The 22,826-nt window shown below is 37.8% G+C and overlaps 1 protein-coding gene across 4 annotated transcripts in view; it reads right to left on the bottom strand.

The window, feature by feature from the left end:
- hdx (highly divergent homeobox) overlaps positions 1 to 22,826 on the bottom strand; it is a 119,754-nt gene that overhangs the window by 30,405 nt on the left and 66,523 nt on the right. For all 4 annotated transcript variants that reach the window (XM_039765945.1, XM_039765944.1, XM_039765946.1 and 1 more), the window contains 4 exons: positions 17,789 to 19,036; positions 16,280 to 16,333; positions 10,768 to 10,914; positions 4,699 to 4,900 (listed from right to left, as the gene is read on the bottom strand). In XM_039765945.1, the coding sequence (XP_039621879.1) occupies positions 4,699 to 4,900; positions 10,768 to 10,914; positions 16,280 to 16,333; positions 17,789 to 19,036 (1,651 nt within the window). The remainder of the gene's footprint in view (positions 1 to 4,698; positions 4,901 to 10,767; positions 10,915 to 16,279; positions 16,334 to 17,788; positions 19,037 to 22,826) is intronic.

Raw genomic sequence — 22,826 nt, 5'->3', positions numbered from 1 at the left:
TATATATATATATATATATATATATATATATATATATATATATATATATATATATATATATATATATATATATATATACACACACATATATATACAGTGGTGTGAAAACTATTTGCTCCCTTCCAGATTTCTTATTCTTTTGCATGTTTGTCACACAAAATGTTTCTGATCATCAAACACATTTAACCATTAGTCAAATATAACACAAGTAAACACAAAATGCAGTTTTTAAATGATGGTTTTTATTATATAGGGAGAAAAAAAAATCCAAACCTACATCGCCCTGTGTGAAAAAGTAATTGCCCCCTTGTTAAAAAATAACTTAACTGTGGTGTATCACACCTGAGTTCAATTTCCGTAGCCACCCCCAGGCCTGATTACTGCCACACCTGTTTCAATCAAGAAATCACTTAAATAGGAGCTGCCTGACACAGAGAAGTAGACCAAAAGCACCTCAAAAGCTAGACATCATGCCAAGATCCAAAGAAATTCAGGAACAAATGAGAACAGAAGTCATTGAGATCTATCAGTCTGGTAAAGGTTATAAAGCCATTTCTAAAGCTTTGGGACTCCAGCGAACCACAGTGAGAGCCATTATCCACAAATGGCAAAAACATGGAACAGTGGTGAACCTTCCCAGGAGTGGCCGGCCGACCAAAATTACCCCAAGAGCAGAGACGACTCATCCGAGAGGTCACAAAAGACCCCAGGACAACGTCTAAAGAACTGCAGGCCTCACTTGCCTCAATTAGTCAGTCAGTGTTCACGACTCCACCATAAGAAAGAGACTGGGCAAAAACGGCCTGCATGGCAGATTTCCAAGACGCAAACCACTGTTAAGAAAAAAGAACATTAGGGCTCGTCTCAATTTTGCTAAGAAACATCTCAATGATTGCCAAGACTTGTGGACTTGTGGACCTTGTGGACTGATGAGACAAAAGTTTGAACTTTTTTGAAGGCAAATGTCCTGTTACATCTGGCGTAAAAGGAACACAGCACTTCAGAAAAAGAACATCATACCAACAGTAAAATATGGTGGTGGTAGTGTGATGGTCTGGGGTTGTTTTGCTGCTTCAGGACGTGGAAGGCTTGCTGTGATAGATGGAACCATGAATTCTACTGTCTACCAAAAAATCCTGAAGGAGAATGTCCGGCCATCTGATCGTCAACTCAAGCTGAAGCGATCTTGGGTGCTGCAACAGGACAATGACCCAAAACACACCAGCAAATCCACCTCTAAATGGCTTAAGAAAAAGAAAATGAAGACTTTGGAGTGGCCTAGTCAAAGTCCTGACCTGAATCCATTTGAGATGCTATGGCATGACCTTAAAAAGGCGGTTCATGCTAGAAAACCCTCAAATAAAGCCGAATTACAACAATTCTGCAAAGGCGAGTGGGCCAAAATTCCTCCAGAGTGCTGTAAAGACTCATTGCAAGTTATCATAAGCGCTTGATTGCAGTTATTGCTGCTAAGGGTGGCCCAACAAGTTATTAGGTTCAGGGGCAATTACTTTTTCACACAGGCGATGTAGGTTTGGATTTTTTCTCCTATATAATAAAACCATCATTTAAAAACTGCATTTTGTGTTTACTTGTGTTATATTTGACTAATGGTTAAATGTGTTTGATGATCAGAAACATTTTGTGTGACAAACATGCAAAAGAATAAGAAATCAGGAAGGGGCAAATAGTTTTCACACCACTGTATGTATATATATATATATATATATATATATACATACATACACACACACATATATATATATATATATATACATATATATATACATATATACATTATATATATATATTATATATATATACTAATAAAAGGCAAAGCCCTCACTGACTCACTCACTGACTGACTTCCCTGCGCTAACCAAAACCGATGTACGTACTTATTTCGGTGGTATAACGCCATTGTCGGCCGCTATATTGAATTTTCCACACGTCACTAATTTTCCAACTTCCCGTGTAGGTAGAAGGCTGAAATTTAGCAGGCTCATTCCTTACAGCTTACTTACAAAAGTTAAGCAGGTTTCATTTCGAAATTCTACGCGTAACGGTCATAATGGTCAACAACGTCCGCCATATTGAACTTTCTTATTCATGGCCCTATCTTCACGAAATTTGGTAGGCGGCTTCCCTTAGCTAACCGAAACCAATGTATGCGTGCTTATTTCGGTGGTATGACACCACTGTCAGCCGCCATATTGAATTTTCCAACATCACTAATTCTCCAACTTCCCGTATAGGTAGAAGGCTGAAATTTGCAAGGCTTATTCCTTACAGCTTACTTACAAAAGTTAAGCAGGTTTCATTTCGAAATTCTACGCGTAATGGTCATAACGGTCAACAACGTCCGCCATGTTGAACTTTCTTATTTATGGCCCCATCTTCTCGAAATTTGGTAGGCGGCTTCCCTCCACTAACTGAAACCAATGTACGTACTTATTTCGGCAGTATGATGCCACTGTCGGCCGCCATATTGAACTTTTCAACAGTCTTTGTTACTTATGGGCCCATCTTCAAGAAATTCTATCGATCAAAGAACTGTCACTTACCGAGTGGTTTCCATGTCCGGAGATACCACCTACCTTTTCCATTCTCTTTGTTACATATTGCACGGCCATATCAGGCTCAATCTTGATATCCGGAGGAACATTCTGTCTTATGTATTGAATGACTGGGACAGGTTCAAGGTGTGGACTGATGATGGTACAGGAGATAATTATACTACACAGGAGCACTAGAAGAGTGAAATGCTTAAGCCCTTCACCTATGGTTCTGCATGTGAGTTGATGGCTGCCGCTGAATTGTTCGGTTGTCGCTTTCAAGTGTACTGAAATGGCCAAATATTTTACACCTTTCGACAACTGCCAATGCCTCTTAAACATCTTAGATTCACAGGTGACGATATCAGTAGTAGACACTTTGATGTTTATGAATGTTTAAACTCTCAAAAGCTGGATATGATTTTATCGATGAAACCGGTTGTGTGCTTACAATCCTTGACAGATGCCAAATGTCACTTCAACACAACAAATCCTGCAAATACTGTCGTAATTGAAACAAACCATGAAACTCAAACCGATTATGACAGCAGCAATCCAAGCTGTGAGATTTGAGACAAGATTACTGTTCACATGGCCAACTGTAAGTTACATGCTCAAGAGTAAGCTCAGCGCACAGCTTGGTCATGTTATAACCGGAGGGCCGAACTGACAACATGGTATACAAAGAGATCCTTAAAAAATAATTATTGGCATATTGTCCCATAGTTTAAAAAGGTTTAATTTTCTTCTTAATAAAAATTTGAATGCAGTACTTCACGCTGCGAAGCGCGGGTATTTTGCTAGTATATATATATATATATATATGCTAAGAAGATAATATATGTCACCATGGCAGTTTGAAAAGGTGGGCACTTCCAGAGAGTGGTATACCTGTGAGTGTGATGTGCAGAACGATCCAGTGAAAGGTAAAAGGCAGAGCCACTAGCATATAGTATGTGAGGGAGAGAAAAAAGGTGCTTGGAGTTTCCCCAGGAGGCTACAAGGTAGGTGACTCAATGGTTACTGAGGTTGTCTCTCTGTCTGTTATGAGAAACAGTGAGATCAAGAGGAAACACCAAAGGAGGTAGCACCTTCTACCTGCTAGAGGGAACTTAGTCCAATGAGGGAACGAACAGGACAGGTTCTGTCCCTGAAACAGTACAGGTTGCTGGTGGCTTCCTCAGAGAATTACACATAATTTGACAGACAAGAGGATTAGTTTGGTGTTCATGTTACCAATATAGGGCATCCCCGACCCTAGAAATAATCCCAGAGCTTGGCTTAAAGCTACACTACAGTCAGAGGTTAAGTGAATGTGAGTTTTAGGCGACCATTTGACTGGCAGTAGGAACAGAGGCCTAGGTCATATAGAGAAAAAGAGGAAGTTGGTAGATGGAAGGCAAAAGTGTTTGATTTACTGGAATACACAGTGGTGGACAAGTGGGGTAACCCACCCCATCTGATAGACAGGAGTCCGGAACCTGCAGCTACAATTATTTTGTTGTTTTACTTCTGTTTACTTTATATGTTGGTTTTCCATTTGATCATCTATCTCTGTTTAATTTTTAATTTTCATATTTTGGCATCCTGGACATTCCACAGAGGTTCAGGCAAATTACAAATTGTTTAAAATAATTAATTTGTTCTGAAAAAATAAATGCCCAGAACTGTAGTTTCAGATGTTCAAATACTTTTTTAGTCAATTGCTTACTACAAAAGACATATTTCATTACTCTGTTCTCCATGCTAATCTCTAATATTGTACATAGTATAACATAAGTCTTGTACTTTCCTTTGAGTATATACTTTTGCTTACAATAAAATCAACATGTTAAAGAAAAAGTGTGTTTCACCTATAATAAATCAGCATTTTAGGACAATCAACACAAGTAGCCTATTAGAGCCATTATCACTACATATACAGTATACTCTAAGGGTTAAGGAAAAAGTGAAATGTTTTCACTTTCCACTGCAAGAAATCTCCTCTAAAAGTGAAATGTATAACATTGAGTAATTGCACTTACTATAGCATTATGCAGTTTAGACATCATGTTTAAGAAGACAAAGTCATATATGAAATGATGTACAACTTTTCTTGTTTTAACTGCAGTACAGATTTAAGTTAAAAATTAAATATAAGCACCTTCTGAAAGACAGATGGATACTTCATCGTTGCGATCACTGTCATCGGCCTGGTCTGAGGTCTTGGAATTGTCACCTCCTGGAGTTAATTCTCCTGGTGATCCTGCATCAGGTAGGTCAGTAAAGTCAGCGGGTCCCCCTTTGGGGGGTGGAATCTCAATACCCATTAGTCGGTATTTTCTGCGTCGATTCCCAATCCACGTCTGTAGTAAAGAACAGATTTTATCCAAATGTATTACACAGTATATTGCAAATTGGTACAATTTTGACACAGCTTAAACTGTAAAAATTGATTTGAATATAACTTTAGTAATGCTATAGTAAAAACAAAACAAATCCTGAACACTCAAAAAAGTTACAACAATGCAAATATAAACAGAACATTTTAATGAAACTATAATTCTGGTAGTAATGCATGTTTCTTTTTAAATATGGCTATTGAAAAATGACCATTAAAATGGGCTCTAAATCAAAACTTAGTAATCTATAGTCAACAGAATACTTTCCTCTCTGCAGCTCCAAGAATAATTTTTTTTTTTAACTTTTTAATACCATTTGACTTGCACAGATGAGTCACTTCACACAGTTCTATTTAAAATTTAAAGAGCTGTCGTCACTAGAAAGCATTGTGCCTTTGATGAGAGACTGATTTTTCTCTTTAAATACAACACTCTTTGTCTTTTCCTAAACATAATGGCAAGATTCTAATGACTAAAAGAAATTATTTGTAGTCTTAGTTTAGCACTATTTCACACTACTGCCAAAGTTCCTGTGCTGATAATTGGTGATGAGAATCAGGTTGCTGAACTGCATTTATATCATTCACATATGGCATTTGTCAATATTTTCAACTTCAGAAGCCGTAGTCAATAAAGATAATGGAGAACATGACTCATGCACAGCCAGTTTTACAAGAACATTACATCATTTCAGTTTAACATTTTATATGGTGACCACTTGCCAACACGATACCTGACCCTCTGCATACATTTTGTATTTCATACTTTTAATATTTATATAACTATGAAACAATATTTTTGTTGTTGTTTTTGTTTTACTTAAAGGTAGTCAAAAGGAGGGAGTATATTACTAATTATGTACTACTTAAGCCTTACAAAAACTTACCATGTCTTAACAAAGCTACCAAACTGCAAAGAAGCTAATGTGAACCAAACAGGTTATCAGCAAACAGCCCCCTCTAATCTGAGACCTAAAAACAAAACTCTGTATGACAGGCTGGTATTTGATCAAGGGTTCCTGCTTTGTACAAGTTCCTGACCATTTTGGTTTTAGTTAATGCAACTGAAAACAAGATCACAATAAAATGGTCTGAAAACAGAAAAGTTATTCTGAACCTAGTTTTTCAAGTACAGGGTTGTGATAGGCGAAATACATTTATGTTTGATGACATATAAGTATCAGTCTGTAATGTTTTAATTTATTCCTGGATTATCTAAATGTGCACTTAAACAAAAATACATTTCTTGATTGGGCATTAAGTAAGAAAAATGGTCTAGATTATTAAACCTTGGAATAGCGATAAAACAAATTTAGGTACAATGAATAATAATGATTTATGTTTTATTTGTATTCTACTAAAAGCCTCAAAAAAAACAACAAAGACCTGGCCTCTTTACAGGTCTGATCCTACTGGATTGGCTTTTAAGGGTTTGCTGGGTGAAATGAAAACTGATGAACTCTCAAACTACTGAAGATGATGCTTTCCTCCTTTTATAATTTTACAAGTTTATCTTCTTCTCCCGTAAAGCAACTATATTTTATGTAAAGTCACCCTACCCATTTTCACCTACACCAGGAGAATGTGCACTTGCAGAACATTGCTTTTCAAGTGAGATAGGACTATAGTCCTCTGTGAGTGCAGTCTGTCTATGAGTGTCATTTGTATGTGGAAATCAGATAATGTTGTCGATAATTACTGTTAAAGATTGTTCACAAGAGTGAAAAATCAGTAAAGATGGAGGAAGATCTTTTGTCTTAGAGACTTACATTGTAATATTTCTCTTTGTTGCAAAACCAGATGGAGTAGCATTGAACTGTGAACAAGCAATCGCAAAAAGTTTAATTTTGCACTACTAGCTTGCTGTATAAGCTGGAACAATCCTAACTTACCTGCTATATTACAACAGGAGCATATCCTATACTATTAAAATTTAGAACATATGGTACCTAATTGTCAATACCATACTCACACATTTAAGTTCTAACTGTACTCAATAGGTTTAAAATCCCCTAGCTAGTTTTCTTAACTTTTTTGTAGTGCACATCATTATGTACCTAAGCCAGAAAATGCTGGACCGGGAGAGAAGGTATACTATAATAGAATATCAGGTGCTTGCCATCAAGTAGGTGGAAGTCCAGCTTTGTGATCTCCTGGGAAGGTAGTTTACACTGGTGATAGAACATGCACCTCTGCAGTGGCTGGTGGTACATAAAGAATCAAATCCACAAGTCTGACGGAACATTAGGAGCTGCATCTCACAGGTGTGAATAGAGATCACCTGGGAGGCTCAGGGAAGCCTGTTGATACAATTCCATAATTGGAGAGGGCACTTTTGCTAACAAAATCTCCTATTACCTCTGCAGCAGTGAGCAGTCCACAGGAGAAGAAACATAGCCTTGCCCCTTATGAGCGATTTAATCCCCACCCCTTCTGGGTCTGGTGTGTATATAAACAGACGAAAAAAAAAATGTACTGTCTTTTATTGTATACTAGCCACAGTACTTGTCGCAGACAGGTAATAGAATATATAATATTTTCTATCTCTTGCCCTACATTTATCTTCAGTGCCTTTCCTTCATATTTGTATATGTGTGAACGCCCCTTTACTGGCAGTCCCTCTCTTGAGCATGTTCTTGTAAAGCAAGCATCTCATACTCTTTTTGAGGCACCTTTCCCACCTCCTGTCTGGATTTATACTTTCTGACTTTGAAGGCCACTCTCTCAGCATGGCTGATATGCCTTTACTCCTCCACATTCGTCTCACACTTACTGTACACTTCATCTCTCGTCACATCACCAAAGCCAAACTGACTAATCACACCAAAGCCAAACTGACCAATAGGAATGCTCTAAGGGACTGGACACTGTAGGTAACCAAGAGGACGGTTGCGCGTCCTGCCCCGGATTGAGCTGAAAACATTACCTAGCTAGGATGTCATAATGGAAGGATGGACTAAATTGGGGCAATACCTGGCCGGGACACGCTGATGATTTCTGTACTGGTTAGGATGCCTAAAGAATGCAAGAACTTGCAGTAGAGGATGGCAGGGGGCAGTTCATCCCCCACATTAACAGGTGGATGTGTACCTCATATAGAGTCCCAGTTGGGACACCCGCAGGGCTGCATAGGAGGCCCTGTAGAGGTCCCTGGCGGATAACAGAAGGTGCTGTCGTAGGAGGGCTCCCTGGCTTTCTTATGTTCCAGAAGTGCTTACAACTGGCCATTGGAAGTACAGGGTGCGGCAGAAATAACTCCCACATTTCAAAGGGGGATTGAAAAAAAATGCTACGAGGTATCACCAAAAACTATTTATTTCCCAAATGTAGATATAAAAAAGTTTTTTTTACTTTAAGTTTTAAAAATTATATCATCCAAATGGTGGCCTTGACGGCTGATACACATTTTGAGCCGTTCTAGGAAGTTTTTTCATCACTCTCACTAGCATGACGGGCGAAATTCCTTCAATTTCTTCTTGAATAGCCTCCTTTAGTTGGTCCAAGGACCGATTACAAATGTTTGAAAACCTCCTGTTGCCCTTACTCTTTGAACCCACAGCAAAATCGTTTTCCAGTTTGGAACACTTTCATCAACACGTAAACCGAACTGCATGCAAAACACCCTCTGCGTCACAGCTACAGATTCACCATTTTTGAAAAAAGCCTCCACTACAAAGCCTCGATGCTCACCCGACCACGGCATGGTGATGACTGAAAACTTTATTATGTACCGTACCTAACGGAACGAACCGCATCCCTCTACCTGCTTTGGGGACCCCACAGTGATTTTTTGAAATGTGGGAGTTATTTCTGCTGCACCCTGTACTCCGGGTCTGCAGTAAAAGAGACTGTGCTGCCTTGTCCAGGCGAGCTGGAGCTGGGAGAAAGGAAGGCAATGCTCAACTAGAGGAGAGTAGTGCCGTGCTAAAAGACAGGGCGCGAGAGTGAGAGATAAAGAGAAGGAAAAAAACTGTTTATTGTGTACAAGGTATTGTTAAAAAAAAAACAACCATTTATTTGAATTTGGGACTATATTATGTCTTCATGTTTTGGGGTTTGGGGCTCACTGGCACCCCCTAGGCCTTTCCAACAGATAGACTTTAGGGTTTAATTATATAGCAGATATTTATAAATATTGTATTTAATTCTATATACATACAGTTCCAACCCAAGTTTGGATACCACTGGCCATATTACTTATTTGTGTACATTTGAAGTAAAAGTGAAAAAAAAAAACTTCAACAGGAAACAAACTAAAACAGTGGTATTTTTATGAAAATGTTAATGTACAGTTATGATTCATTTGATAAACTGAAAACAAGTAAAAAAAAAAAAAAAAAGTCATGTGACTTTTATAAATGTTTGGGCATCCTTTCAGTTTTAAGGTAACAGAATTCATTAGGTCATTAGTCTGGTCTGGCTCTTTTGGTGTTAGTCTAAACAGGAATTGTCATTAGGATTTGTCAGATGATGACAATTCCAGTGCTAATAAATTCTTTGACTCTTCAAACATTGTACCACATTCAACAACCAAATGACCAAGGATCTGAAAATTATACTAACTGATTCTTACAAAGCAGGGGAAGGTTATAAAAAGAAATCAAATTTCTATGGCTAGCAATTTCCACAGTCCAAGCTATCATTTAAAAATGGCAGTTAAGGAGAACTGAGGGGGTGAAGACAAGATCCAGAAGGCCAAGAAAACTGAAGAATCACTTGTATACTGTGCAGGAAGGGAAGACAACACACCCCAACCCAATATGACCTACAGGCAGGTTTAGACTAGAAAGGAGTGGTGGTGAAATGTTCTATTATACAGCATTACTTACACAAATATGGCCTTCTTTAAAGACCCATCAGAAGGAAACCTTAACTGCGATGTCATCACAAAAAAGTCTTAAGTATGCAAAACAACATCTCAATAAAACAGAGGTATTTTGGAACTGAGAATTATGGACATATGAAGTTAAAAATAAACCTTCTTAGCCACAACCACAAAAGGCTTGTTAAGAGAACATGAAAGGAGCAGCATTTGAAGAAAATAACACCTTGCCAACTGCTAAGTATGGAAATGGATCTATTATGCTTTGGGGTTGTGTAGCAGCAAGTGGCACAACAAACATTATGTGAGTACAGGGAAGAATGGATGCTACTAAATATTAAGAAAAAGAAAGTCAGACAGTCAGCCAGGAAACTGAAGCTAAAAAGGACGGCTTCTACAACAAGACAATGATCCAAAATACACTTCAAAATCCAGTATGAAGCATCTCAAAAAATGCAATACGAAGATTTTAGAATGGCTATTGCAGTTTCCAGACTTGAACACCACTGAAAATCTGTAAGTAGATCTTAAAAGTGCTAGCAATGCAAGAAAGCTCAAGAAAATCTCACAGCTGGAAGCAACCTGAAGGGAACAATGGAGAACAAAATTCCAAAACAAGAATCCAAAGACTCATAACGGAGTACAACTAACGCTGGCTAACTGTGATTTTTGCAAAAGAGGGTATGACTAATCACTGACTATGTAGGGTGCCCAACTTTTGTCAATGCCATATTTTCATAAAAATGCAATTGTTTTAGTTTTTTTGTTATATTTACTGTTTTTGCTTCAAATGCCAACAAAACGTAATTTGACCAGGAGTATCCAAACATTTGCATTGAAAAAGCAAGTATGTTTCATGCTATGTATTTATTTATTTATTTATTTTTGTCTTTTCGTGGCACTGTTTTTATTATAAACTTTTATAAGAAGACATGCAAGTAAAAATTTCCTTTTATTGAGTATATATTATAAAAAAAAACTTGACTTCTCCCAACCCCTTTAGTTTGTACCTTAATTATTTCACAGTCCACATTTAATTCAGCAGCTACAGCCGTGATCTTCTCCCTGCACACAGAGCCCAAGCTAGTCATTCCATTGTCCCAGAACTTCTTCAAAGTAGCCAAATCTCGATCACTAAACTGTGTTCGATCTTGCAACTAGAAAATAAAAATGAATCATCGCCATTCAATAAAGGAAATACACAGGTAAACAGGAAAAAAAGTTCAGGAATTCTGACTTAAGTAAAAAAGGAAATAATATTTTACATAACTTCTTTTAACCAACAATATTTATGAAAGGTGGAAACATGTATGACAGGATATGCTTGATTATCATTTACATTAACAACAGCTGAAATTAATTAAAGGTTGTGTAGACAATTGATTTTCCTTTAGCCAGTTCCTTTTTTTAGTTGGTCGTGTGCACAAATCAATGTAATGTTGATTGGCAAAATTCTACTTTAACTTCAGCTTTTTGGTAAAGGGCAGGAGGTTTTGTAACAAAATATTTTGATAGTTGGACCTATCCTGACCAGAGCTTCAAGATCTGCTGTAGAGAAGCTGTCACAGAGCATGGTATTCCCTACACCCCTTGACAGACAGTACTGTGTTTTTTAGATGATGAGGTCTATCGGCTTTGAACCAAAGATATATTTTGGACTTGAGGGCAAAAATTCCACAAGACATTTTCCAACATAATCTTGGCATATTCAATGTGAATTTTTGAAGAATTGAAAGTCATATCCACTTTTCCACTTTATCTCAAATCTGAGACTGATAAGGGAATACAAAAAATGGAATAATGTGCACATTGTGGTCTTTAACAGCAAACAATTCTCCTGGCTCTTTTAACTACTGTATGTCAATAGCATCTTGGTAGTTTTCCATTTATAAAGGGTAAAATACATCTTCATCTTTGGAATATCCTTGGTCTACTTCAAGGCACACATATTCAAAAACATTGAGGCTAATTTAGAGTTGCCAAATAAGAACATTTGAATACCTTTAGGTGTTTCTATCTATCTTTTTTTATATTTCTCCTGTTCTGAACTGTTATACTTCTCCCGTTCTTTTCTTAACTCATTGTGCACCACTGTTATCTTTGCAATATTTAACCAAGAAGCTTATACGACAATCCTACAGAAACTATACGTTTTATCGTTATGTACACTTTGGCAACTTTTTTTTTTAAATTAGTTTTCTTCAGCCCTGCAGTGGGCCGGCACCCTGCCCGGGGTTTGTTTCCTGCCTTGTGCCCTGTGTTGGCTGGGATTGGCTCCAGCAGACCCCCGTGACCCTGTAGTTAGGATATAGAGGGTTGGATAATGGATGGATGGTTTTCTTCATAATGGTGCAATTCTTTTTTTAAATATAAATAGGTGGCATCAAAAATCTTACTGTGTAAAAAACATCAAACATAATTTGACTTTACATTAACAATAGCTGTCAGCATTCTCCTAAGAAGCTTCACATAGGAACAGTATAGCTTTCTAAAGGCTTATGATTACCAAATAATCCAAGAGACCAACATTTTTTGTGTGTTGCTGGAGAAAGAGGAATATGTAACTAAATTCAGCATTTCTTATGCTAGAATTTTCCATCACATCCATGCTCTTCTTCCAGCTACTGACTGGACAATAAAAATAATGGCTATACAGAGATGAAATAAACACCTTCTAGCACCACAAATATTTACTAGATGCTGATGTATGTCTCTTCCTGCACAATAAAAGAATCCTAAATGGGTGATTTGTCCTTGTACTAGGGCTATGACTATAAAGGAAGAAGAGACTTCCAGAAAAGTAAAATTACTCTATAGACAGAAATTATCACTTTTTCATACAAAGGGAGATATGAAAGGCCATTACCTGCTTATACAGTAAACTGAAAATTCAAACAGCTAGCCTTGTGAAAGCATCTAATCCGCTATAAAAGAGATGTCAGCCATAGCTGACAACAGAAACCCTTCTGTTCTTAAGCTGTGGGTTCACACCAGGGGTTTCTGTTGGTACACTAACATGAAATGCACCGCTCTAGACAGGAATGCTGTTTCATCAGCTGAAGGATCATCTGACCTTTAACATACAGGAGGATGCCAGCATAAAGACACCACACACATACACTAAAGCCCTTACTGATGTTCAACATACTGCCTGATTTTTTTACTGTCTGATATTTTACTGATATGCAAAATGAAGTACTCAATGTATTTATTGCCTCAAAACCTATGTATTTAACATGCTAGATTTTTTCAATTAAAATTGGACTATCTCCCATATCCATCCATTTTCCCACCCGCTGAATCCGAACACAGGGTCACAGGGGTCTGCCGGAGCCAATCCCGGCCAATACAGGACACAAGGCAGGAACCAATCCTGGGCAGGATGCCAACCCACCGCAGGACCCACACAAACACACACTAATGCCAATTTAGAATCGCCAATCCACCTAACCTGCATGTCTTTGGAGTGTGGGAGGAAACCAAAGCGCCCGGAGGAAACCCACGCAGACACGGGGAGAACATGCAAACTTCACACAGGGAGGACCCGGGAAGCGAACCTGGGTCTCCTAACTGCGAGGCAGCAGCGCTACCACTGCGTCACCGTGCCGCCCATCTCCCATATCATTTCTTCATTTTATTTCTTCCATTTATTAGCAACAAAAAAAAAAAGCCATCATATACATAGATAGACCTGCTTTGTACAATCTGATTGTCAATGACTATTTCTGTGATAGCTGCAGTTTTTTATTGCACAGATCTGATCAATTTTAAGTTACTGCTAGGTGCAGTAGTTCTTTCTTCCCTTTTATAGATATTTCAAACAGATAGTTTCGCTCTGACCAGTTTCCATGATAGCCTCTTGCTTGCTTCTCCATACTCTTCAGGTTAGTTTAAGAATATTGATTGTAATGAAAAATCTAAACCAAATTCAACACTTAACATAGAATTTTAACTGGGCAGTCAATGCAATATTAAAGACCGGATTAATAACTATCCTGCTAGTTAATAAGAAAATGGAACACAAAACTCTAATCATTCTAAAAAGTTTAAACAATGCACAAAACATACCAGAGTTAAAAAAGTCATTTTCTGCTTGTATCTCTTGTTCAATGGTTCATTATTAATTCAAATTGTTTTAATTAAAAACTTTGTTTTTAAATTGTCTGTGTTTGAATGAACACTTTAATTTCACTGTTTTAATACTTATGGAGAGCATGCAGTATGTGTGTGTGTGTTGTAATTGCAGTAGTGGTAGTAGTATGATCATAATATTTACATATATACACTCCTTGTCAATTTTCAAAAGTTTATAGACACTGTATCTAAAATAGTATCAGAGATCAACCCCTAACTGGGACTTTTGCCATCAAGCACTGGCCTTAATAGGTCATATTTTGATGCTATTCTAAAGTAAGGCCAATTTAGACGAAAGTATTTCTCTATCTGCTAGATAATGACAAACATGTATCCCTAATCCTTTAATGGTGTTTTTCCGAATAATAGTGAATAGAATAAGTAGCACTAAATTTATTAACTACATTATATGCACGTCAACTTATTTTACCTAACTAATATAACTTAATAATTAATATAATACACTATAGTATAATACATTATATACTATCAAAAACTGAAAATGCTGCAAATGTTTTTTCAAATTTAGCAGGAATTTAAAAATAACCCTGTCAGGCTGCTACCTCTATTCATTTTTTTTTCACTTGATGTTTTAATATTTGAAGGAGAATTTTTTTTAATGAGCTCTTTGTTTACACAGCTCTGTGATCAGCAAAAGAATGGAGCTCTAAGTGATGCTTAGGACTGAATGCATTTTGACTGTCTTTTAATATTGCTGTATTATTTGATTTCTGAACAGATTGTGTTATATCTATAGTAACATGACCTTGAAGTGCAATGAAAAAGTATAAAGCATCTTTTAAATGAATAATCATTCTAATTAAAACCCAGTGAAAACTCAGCCCAGCGCATTTGCTTGAGCTACATGCAAATCATTTGCTTTTTTTAACTATTTTTTAAAAATGCAAGACAGATCAGAATATTTTCAAATAAAACAAACCAGTCTTGGATTTGTTTGATATTTTAGTAAACAGACAGATTGATTTTAAGCCTGTGAACAATACACAAGTAGAAAACCAATGCTGAGGTATGATTTTACACAGGGTACAAATCAAATTACAGGTGTTACTGCAGCCTGTTATTGATAAATTTAATAATGGCAGGGACTGGACACTTTAATCAAAACTACTCAAGACTGATTTCACATCTTTCCTGACTTTCATCTAAAAATCAAGAAGAAAATAAAAATTGCTATTCTGAGAAGCAGTGGTACAAATACTAAAACGAGAGCTTTCTCAAGCACAATACAACTCATAATCTTATTTTACTATGTTTTAGAAACAATCTTCAATACAAACTTTGCAATAGAAAATCTCTTCATTCATCAATTAGTGAATGTTATTTTTAGATTGCTGGAAGCAGGAGCCTATCTTATCAGCACTGGGCATAAGACATGGTCAACACTTTATGATATGTATGATATTCTATATATATATATATTTACATTTATTCATGGGCCACTTTAGCAACATCAATGAGGAAAATCGGCATGTTCCTTATTTTTGCAATCCTAGTAAGATCAGCTAATCTTCCAATTGCATATAATGTACATTTACATTATTTGGATGTGTCCATTAAAAATTTATTTCTGCTGTTAAAATAAAAAAATGCTACGAAGAAATTTTTTTGACAAGGTTGATAGCTTGTATAATGGTTCTGAAACCATGGCTGTTATATAGATTATTTCTTAAGCAAATCTTATTAACCATTTCTCATACAAGATAATATTGTATGATTCATCTAAATGATTGATATAACAATTCTAACAGTGTTCAAGTGGGAGTAAAGTGAGAAACAGTCAACATATTGGGAAGCATACAATGTTTGGGTTAGGTGCCAAGCCCCTCACAAGAAACTGTATTACTTTAATTTTATATTATTGGAGGAAAAAAAAAGTTCTTCCAAGTCTGCTGTAATGCATTGGAGGACTTTCTAAAGAGTCTTCAACCTTGCAAGGATAATTAGACAGATTTTCTTCAAATATTAAATGTGGTATCAGTGGAAAAAATCAGTGATTAGAAATTAATAAAAAGGTAAATAGAATGAGCAATATTTTTGCCCCTACTTTCCCAAAGGCAGAATTGCCTTGTGTTTCAGTTGACGCTGCTAAAGTCTTCAGTTAAATCTGAAACCTGGTTAATCCAGTTCATAGTCAAAGGAGACCAGAGAGCAAGGCAGACAAGAACCCTAGACAGAGCAGTAATCCATCCCAGGGTGCACTCACAAACACACCCACATTCAAACAGGATTTAAAATGGAACCACCAATTAACTTAAAGTGCACAGGATTCAAACTCAGGATGCTTGATCTGTAAAAAGCAGCACTAACCACGGTGTTACCATACACCCACAACTGCAACATCCTTACTGTAAAGATTTATGCACTTACTGTTCTCTTTCTTGAGTTACTTGTAATCCACGGCACAGTTAGGTTACCTGACAGCTGCAATTTAAATACAAATAACAAAATGAACACTATGGCAAAGTCAATATTCAAAATTAATATCTATTCAATCTGATAGTATGTTTTGTTAATGTGTTGCCATTCTTTATTTATTAATAAAATGTTTATATATACATACACTCATAATGCACATTTAGGGTAACTGTAACTATATTTTTGTGATTTAACCATTTTAGCATTTGTATGCTCAACTTTCATTTTTACATCATTCTAAAACTTCTACTTTACTTTATTTTATTTTACTGACCATATAACATTTAGCATAATTTAAAAATATTTTAAATATATTTATTTTTAATATAATTATTTTAAAATTGGCATTGGCTAGATCAATTTCACTACATCACATTAGGATAACACAAAATTAATTTGTACGTTAACAAATATGGAAGGATATTAAGAAGTAATTCCTTACTGGTCTGCTCAGTAGAAAGTGTTCCTGCTATAACTGGTCCTAAAACTGCACTTAAAATGAACAAATCCACTTCAGAAGAATTCTATAATTGACCAGTAGGTGTCTTCTAAGCTGCTTTTCACAGAGTACATCATATTCTTTGTAAGATGGTCTTTTACATTTGGAATGTGCAACACTGTACATAAAAACCAAATATTCTTGTCTCCTTTCTGGGTTTAATAATTCTTGCAGAGTTCAGCTTTACAATATTAAAAATATCTACTGTATACTTTAATACTTACACAGTTTAGTAAAGAACATAATTTTATATTATACATATTGAATAATCAGGTTATTGAAGCACACGTAAAAGTGCTAATTTATAAGGTTAGTTATAATCAATTTTGAAAATCTGGCAAAAGTAAACACTTATTTTAACTGACAGAATTCATTGAACACAATTTCAGTTTCAATGAAAGCTACCAGGCATGTTAGGTCACAAGTTTGGGGGGCTAATAGTTTACTATTCCAAAGAGTGAAATATGTTCAATGTAGCATGATCAGACCAGGGACAAAATTTAACCCATAAACAACATTTTTAGAAATAAGTTTAGAAACTGCATTTGACTGGTGCATTGTAAATTATATTACCTATTTCCAACCATCATGCTCACACTACACCCTACTGGGTTGCCTACTGCAACCAGCTCTCTTCTCTTCTCAGGTACCAAATCTAAAAGTTAGCTTCCCTAACAGAGTTCTTTCAGCCCCAAATGTCAACATGTTTCTAGAACATGTTAGTTATTAAAGTTCTTTCTATATATTACCACAGCTTACCCAATAGACAGCCCAAAATCTTTGGTGTCACCACTAACTTCTTAAAATATACCAAAAGTAGCAAAAAATGCGTAATTTTTCCCAGTTTTAAGAAACTTAGCTGCACTGCTTCAAAAAAGATACAAATAAAGCCTTTGAATTCCCAGAATTAGAATTTGTAAAATGCATTTTCTTTTTAAGCAATAACATAGGTTATTACCTACCTGATAGTTGCCCATACGCTGAGGTGAGTTATGGTTATTTGCTACAGGGTGAAACTTTGTTGAGTAATTACTACGGTGCATACCAACACCAGCACCACTGTTGCCACCACTGCTGTTGTAAAATGGCCCTGGACCAGCTGGATAGTGCGTTGAAGTAGATGGTGACTGGTAATCTCGGTTAGCAGGGTAAACTCCAGTTGGAGACAGTTCTGAAGTACCACAATTTCCCTGCTGAGGTGTTACTAGTCCACCTCCACCACGGCCAGCAGGTAACACCCCAGGACTGTCCCTCTGCCTCAAGGCTCCAGGTTCTGCCACACCACTTGGACAGATCTGCATCTGTGCACCCATGTTGGCTAATTCTTCCTCTCTGGCATACTCATCATCTGCATCACCAGTTTCCATTGCAATAGAGAAGCATCCCATGCTTTCTGCCAGCCGGGCCTTATTAGTCTGCTGTGTTTGTACAGTGGAGGTTTGACCAAGAATCTTTGCTGCCTGATGTTCACCACCGCCAGGTGCCAAGGTAAAAACTTGCTGGATTTTGACATTACCAGCAGGGCAAGAAGATGGTTCCTGAACTCTGGCACTGGAGTTTGAAGGCTGTTGTTCAGAAGGGAAAGGCCACTGCTGTTGAGAATATGGTCTGGTCCATGAGGCCCTTGATGCACCTCCTTGATCCCCAGTCTGTGATCCAGACATGATTAAGCTGTTCTTGATATGACAGTACACTGAATTTGTAGGACTAAGCTGTGTAACCTTGCGTGGATATGGGGCTGTTTTGACAGTAAAGGAGTTAACTGGGCTGGCAGTTTTTAGCTGAGTTGAATGTGCTGGGGGAGGCTGCTGTTGTGATTCTGTTTCACTTCGACCAACTACCTTAACTGTCGTTTTATTTGTGTTGCTGTTTGATGAGGATGTTGTATCAGTACGCCCAGAAGGTGGTGCAAGAGTGTAGACACCCATAACTATGACATCATTATTGTTATTGTTGTTGTTGCTGCTGCTGTTGTTGTTTCCACTGGAGTTTGAGGAGGAGGAGGAGGAGGAGGTGGCAGGCAAGACCTGTGCTTGCTGTGTCCATCGAGGGCCAACTGCTGCATTCCGCACTGGACTGTCCACCACCATAACAGTCCCACTGCTACCTGTAGTGCTTCCATTTCCACCTGAGCTGTTTGACGAACTCTGTGGAGAACCATTCTGCTCCATCTTGGAAGTCAGTTTTCTCCGTTTATTTCCAACCCACGTCTTTAAAAAAAAATAAAAAAATCAGATTATTAAAAGGGATTTTATCTTTTATATCACGCAATATTCTCAAACCCACTTAATCCAGCTCAGGGTTGTAGATGTTACAACCTAGCCAAGCAGCATCAAGGCACAGGAATCAGCACAGGACAGAGTACCAGAATATCACATGAACCCCCCAGTCATGCATACACACACACACTCACATCTTCCAATTCATACTTGAGGACAGCATGTAACTCCACATATGGAGCTATGGCAGGGCTTGAGAGTAACAGTTGCCAGGTAGCTGTTGGTTACGATTTTAAGGCAACTGGCAATCATTTATTAGCCCCTGGTTGTGTAGAACGTTATCCACTTTAGTGATGCACTGTTTTTTTGGAAGTGGATCAGAAATGTAGGTGGCACGGTGGAGCACTGGTAATGGGTCTTCCCAGTGTGGAGTTTGCATGTTCTCCCCATGTCTGTGCGAGGTTATTCTGAATTTCTTCTTGGGATTAACAAAGATTATCCAATCTAATGTAAATAGCCAGTTTTTGTTCATTATGCATAATTGTTTGATCTCTAGGAAATACAGAAAGTGATATAATGCAGGAATGTTTTACTGATGTGCAATTGTATATAGCATGTTCAAGAGTAATCTGCTCCAGTGACCTAATAATATTACAGTTTTTCTCAAATGCTAAAACACAAAAGCCAATCCTCTAAACCAAATGACCAGTTGTCTAAACACATTTACTAAATCTAGCCATCATTTTCCAATATCATAAACACATTTCACATGAAGACACAATTCACAAAACACAATCCTCCGTTCTCATAAATCACATTTTTCCTTGCAAAAACACAAGTTGCAAAAGAACTCTGCTCATATTCTCAAATGAAAGCTCATGTGATGCAAAATGCTTGCCACAGTCAACAATATTTGAACACAATGAACACACCTGGCGTCATTCATTACACACAACGACTCAAAATTGAAGACACTTGGTGCTAATGCTGTGACCACATGTATAAAAGCAAGTTCAGAGTGCACAGTTTGCTGAAGATTCCAAACAAACACAATGGATGAAGGCAGAGTCAGGGGAAGAGGAATTCGAGTCAGAGGAGGGAGAAGAGATGGCCATGGAAGAAGAGGAGCAGGCCAAAGAGGAAGAGGAGTTCAAATCAGAGGAGGAAGAGGAGCAGGCCAACGAGGAAGAGGAGGAGGCCAACAAGGGAGAGGAGAAGGTTCAGGAGGGAGAGCAAGACAACCTCGCACCATCACTACGGACGAGATGCGAGCAACAGTCATTGACCATGTCATTGTCCATGGCATGACAATGGCTGAAGCAGCACTAAGAGTCCGTCCAAACCTGAGTAGGTTCACCATGGCCACCATTATCAAGGCATTCAGACAACACAACAGGTATTGTACTCTATTGCTTTCTTTGTCACAATGCAGTTTTACAAGCCTGTGAAAGTAGTCTATTGGTTTCAAATCAGTTGTTATTGACAACACATGTTTCTTTCTTTAGAGTTGAAAGAGTGCCACATAGAGGTGGGAGGGTTGCCATATTTACAGCGGCACAAGAAACCCTCATTGTGGATATGGTTCGTGAGAACAACCTCATCAGACTCCGGGAGATCAGAGACAAAGTCATTGCCGATAATGTCAACTTTGAGAGCATTGATGATGTCAGCTTGGCCACAATAGACCGAGTTCTCCGCGCCAAAAGATGCGGATGAAACAGGTCTATAGGGTTCCCTTTGAGTGCAACTCTGCGTGACACAAAGACCTACGTTACGAGTATGTGCAAGTAAGTATACATCCATGTTCACAGTACAGTTAGTGGACATACTGTGTTGCTCAGTGGCCTACATTACTTCTGGACAATACAGTGCTACCTGATTGACTGTTGTTCTGAACACCTGTGCACTTTCACATTCTCACAGAGGATATTACAGTTGGACGCGATGGCCAGACCTCATGAGTACCTCTTCCTGGATGAGGCTGGCTTCAACCTGCAGAAACGAAGGCAAAGAGGCTGTAACATCATTGGCCAAAGAGCCATCACTGAGGTTCCTGGCCAATTTTGAGGGTAATATTACTCTTTGTGCGGCCATGGGTTCGGAGGGGCTTGTCCACCGGCATGCTGTTCTTGGGTCTTACAACACCCAACGTCTCCTCACCTTCCTAGAGGAGCTAAAAGACATCCTCCTGGACCGCCAACAACACCATCCTGGGCCCGCACATCACATTTATGTGATCATTTGGGACAATGTCAAACCAAATCAGAGAGTGGTTCACCACCAACAGTAACCACTTTTTAAACGTCTGTCTGCCACACTACTCCCCTTTCCTGAACCCTATAGAGGAGTTCTTCTCATCGTGGAGATGGAAGGTTTATGACAGACAACCATACACTAGAGAGAACCTCCTAAGGGCAATGGAACTGGCCTGTGTTGACATCCCAGTGGAGGCCTTCCAAGGATGGATTCGCCATTCCAGGGCGTTTTCCCCGCGGTGCCTGGCAAGAGACAATACAGCCTGCGATGTGGATGAGGTGATGTGGCCCGATGCAGCTCAGCGACATGATGCCGCACAGTGATTGTGGTGTGTGTGTGGTGTGAATAAAGTAAATAAAAAAACTTCACACCCTGATCATGTTTTCAAGAGTACTGTTGTGTGCAATAGATTCTGTTTTTGCATTGAGTTGTGTTATAGTAGTGTACATGCAGAATTTTCTATAGATTTATACTCTTCATATGAAACTCACAAATCTAAATGCCTAATCCTCTGCAGAGATCTAAGAAGGTCCGTTACTGTAAAGTTTCTAAAAATATGCATTGGCAGTTATGAAACAAAGAACCTTCTCACAAATTGAGCATTGTGTTTTCAATTGTTTTGCTGTAGTGTGTAATGATGTGTATAATGTTTACATTTTTGAAAGCTTCGAGCTGCTCTTTTGGTGTGAAAGTTTGAGTTTTGAAGTGAGAAGGTGTGGTTGTGTTTATGTAGCTTTAGAAAAGGGTGTTGTGTTTAGACATTGGGGAACATGGAGGAAACGTTTCAGAAATGTGTTTTAGCATTTGAGAAAAACTGTATTATTACTTATTTGACTAACATCTTTATCCTAGGTGACCTACATTTTATACAATTGCTTATGTTTTATTTGTTTTTCCAGTTTGAGCACAGGAAGGTGAAGTACTCATGGTGAAACACTGTAAAGTAGCAGAACTTGAACCCACAACCTCAGGGTTGGAAGTCCTAGGTTCAAAGCCTTAACCATTACACTACACTGCCTGCCTATAATATTAGCCTTTGGTAAAAACACTACACTTACTGTATACAGAAAGGTACTTAGTTACATAGTACTTCCTATATATCCAATTAACTGATGGCACTATACCGTAGGCGCTATACAGCTTAAATTCTGTTACAACGAATATCTTTACAACAGAATTTTCATTACCACAAAGTATTTTTATGGTCCCGACAGTTTCCTCATATGACACGAGTCTATAGAAACCTTGTTACTATGAAGTAGATTCAGCAGATACTTTCATTAAAACAAAATGCCCAAAAGACTTTGAAATGCTTGAATGAATCAGCCACAGAGCAGTTAGTTCTGTGGTTGCAGCTCAGTTGTGCACAACGCTCCGTGGAGCAGAAACATTGTAAAAAAAAATTTCTTTCTTCGAACTTTCCTCGTAATTTTTTTTTTTTTGCTGTTTTTGGTGGTTTTCAGCGATACCTTTTGCTTAATGCTCATCAACATCTGAAAAACATCCACTGGAATTTAACTCATTG

The sequence above is a fragment of the Polypterus senegalus genome, chromosome 10, assembly GCF_016835505.1.
Source record: "Polypterus senegalus isolate Bchr_013 chromosome 10, ASM1683550v1, whole genome shotgun sequence".
NCBI classification, from domain to species: Eukaryota; Metazoa; Chordata; class Cladistia; order Polypteriformes; family Polypteridae; genus Polypterus; species Polypterus senegalus.
The sequence above is the reverse complement of the archived record's forward strand: the minus strand, read 5'-3'. Positions and strand labels throughout refer to the sequence as shown.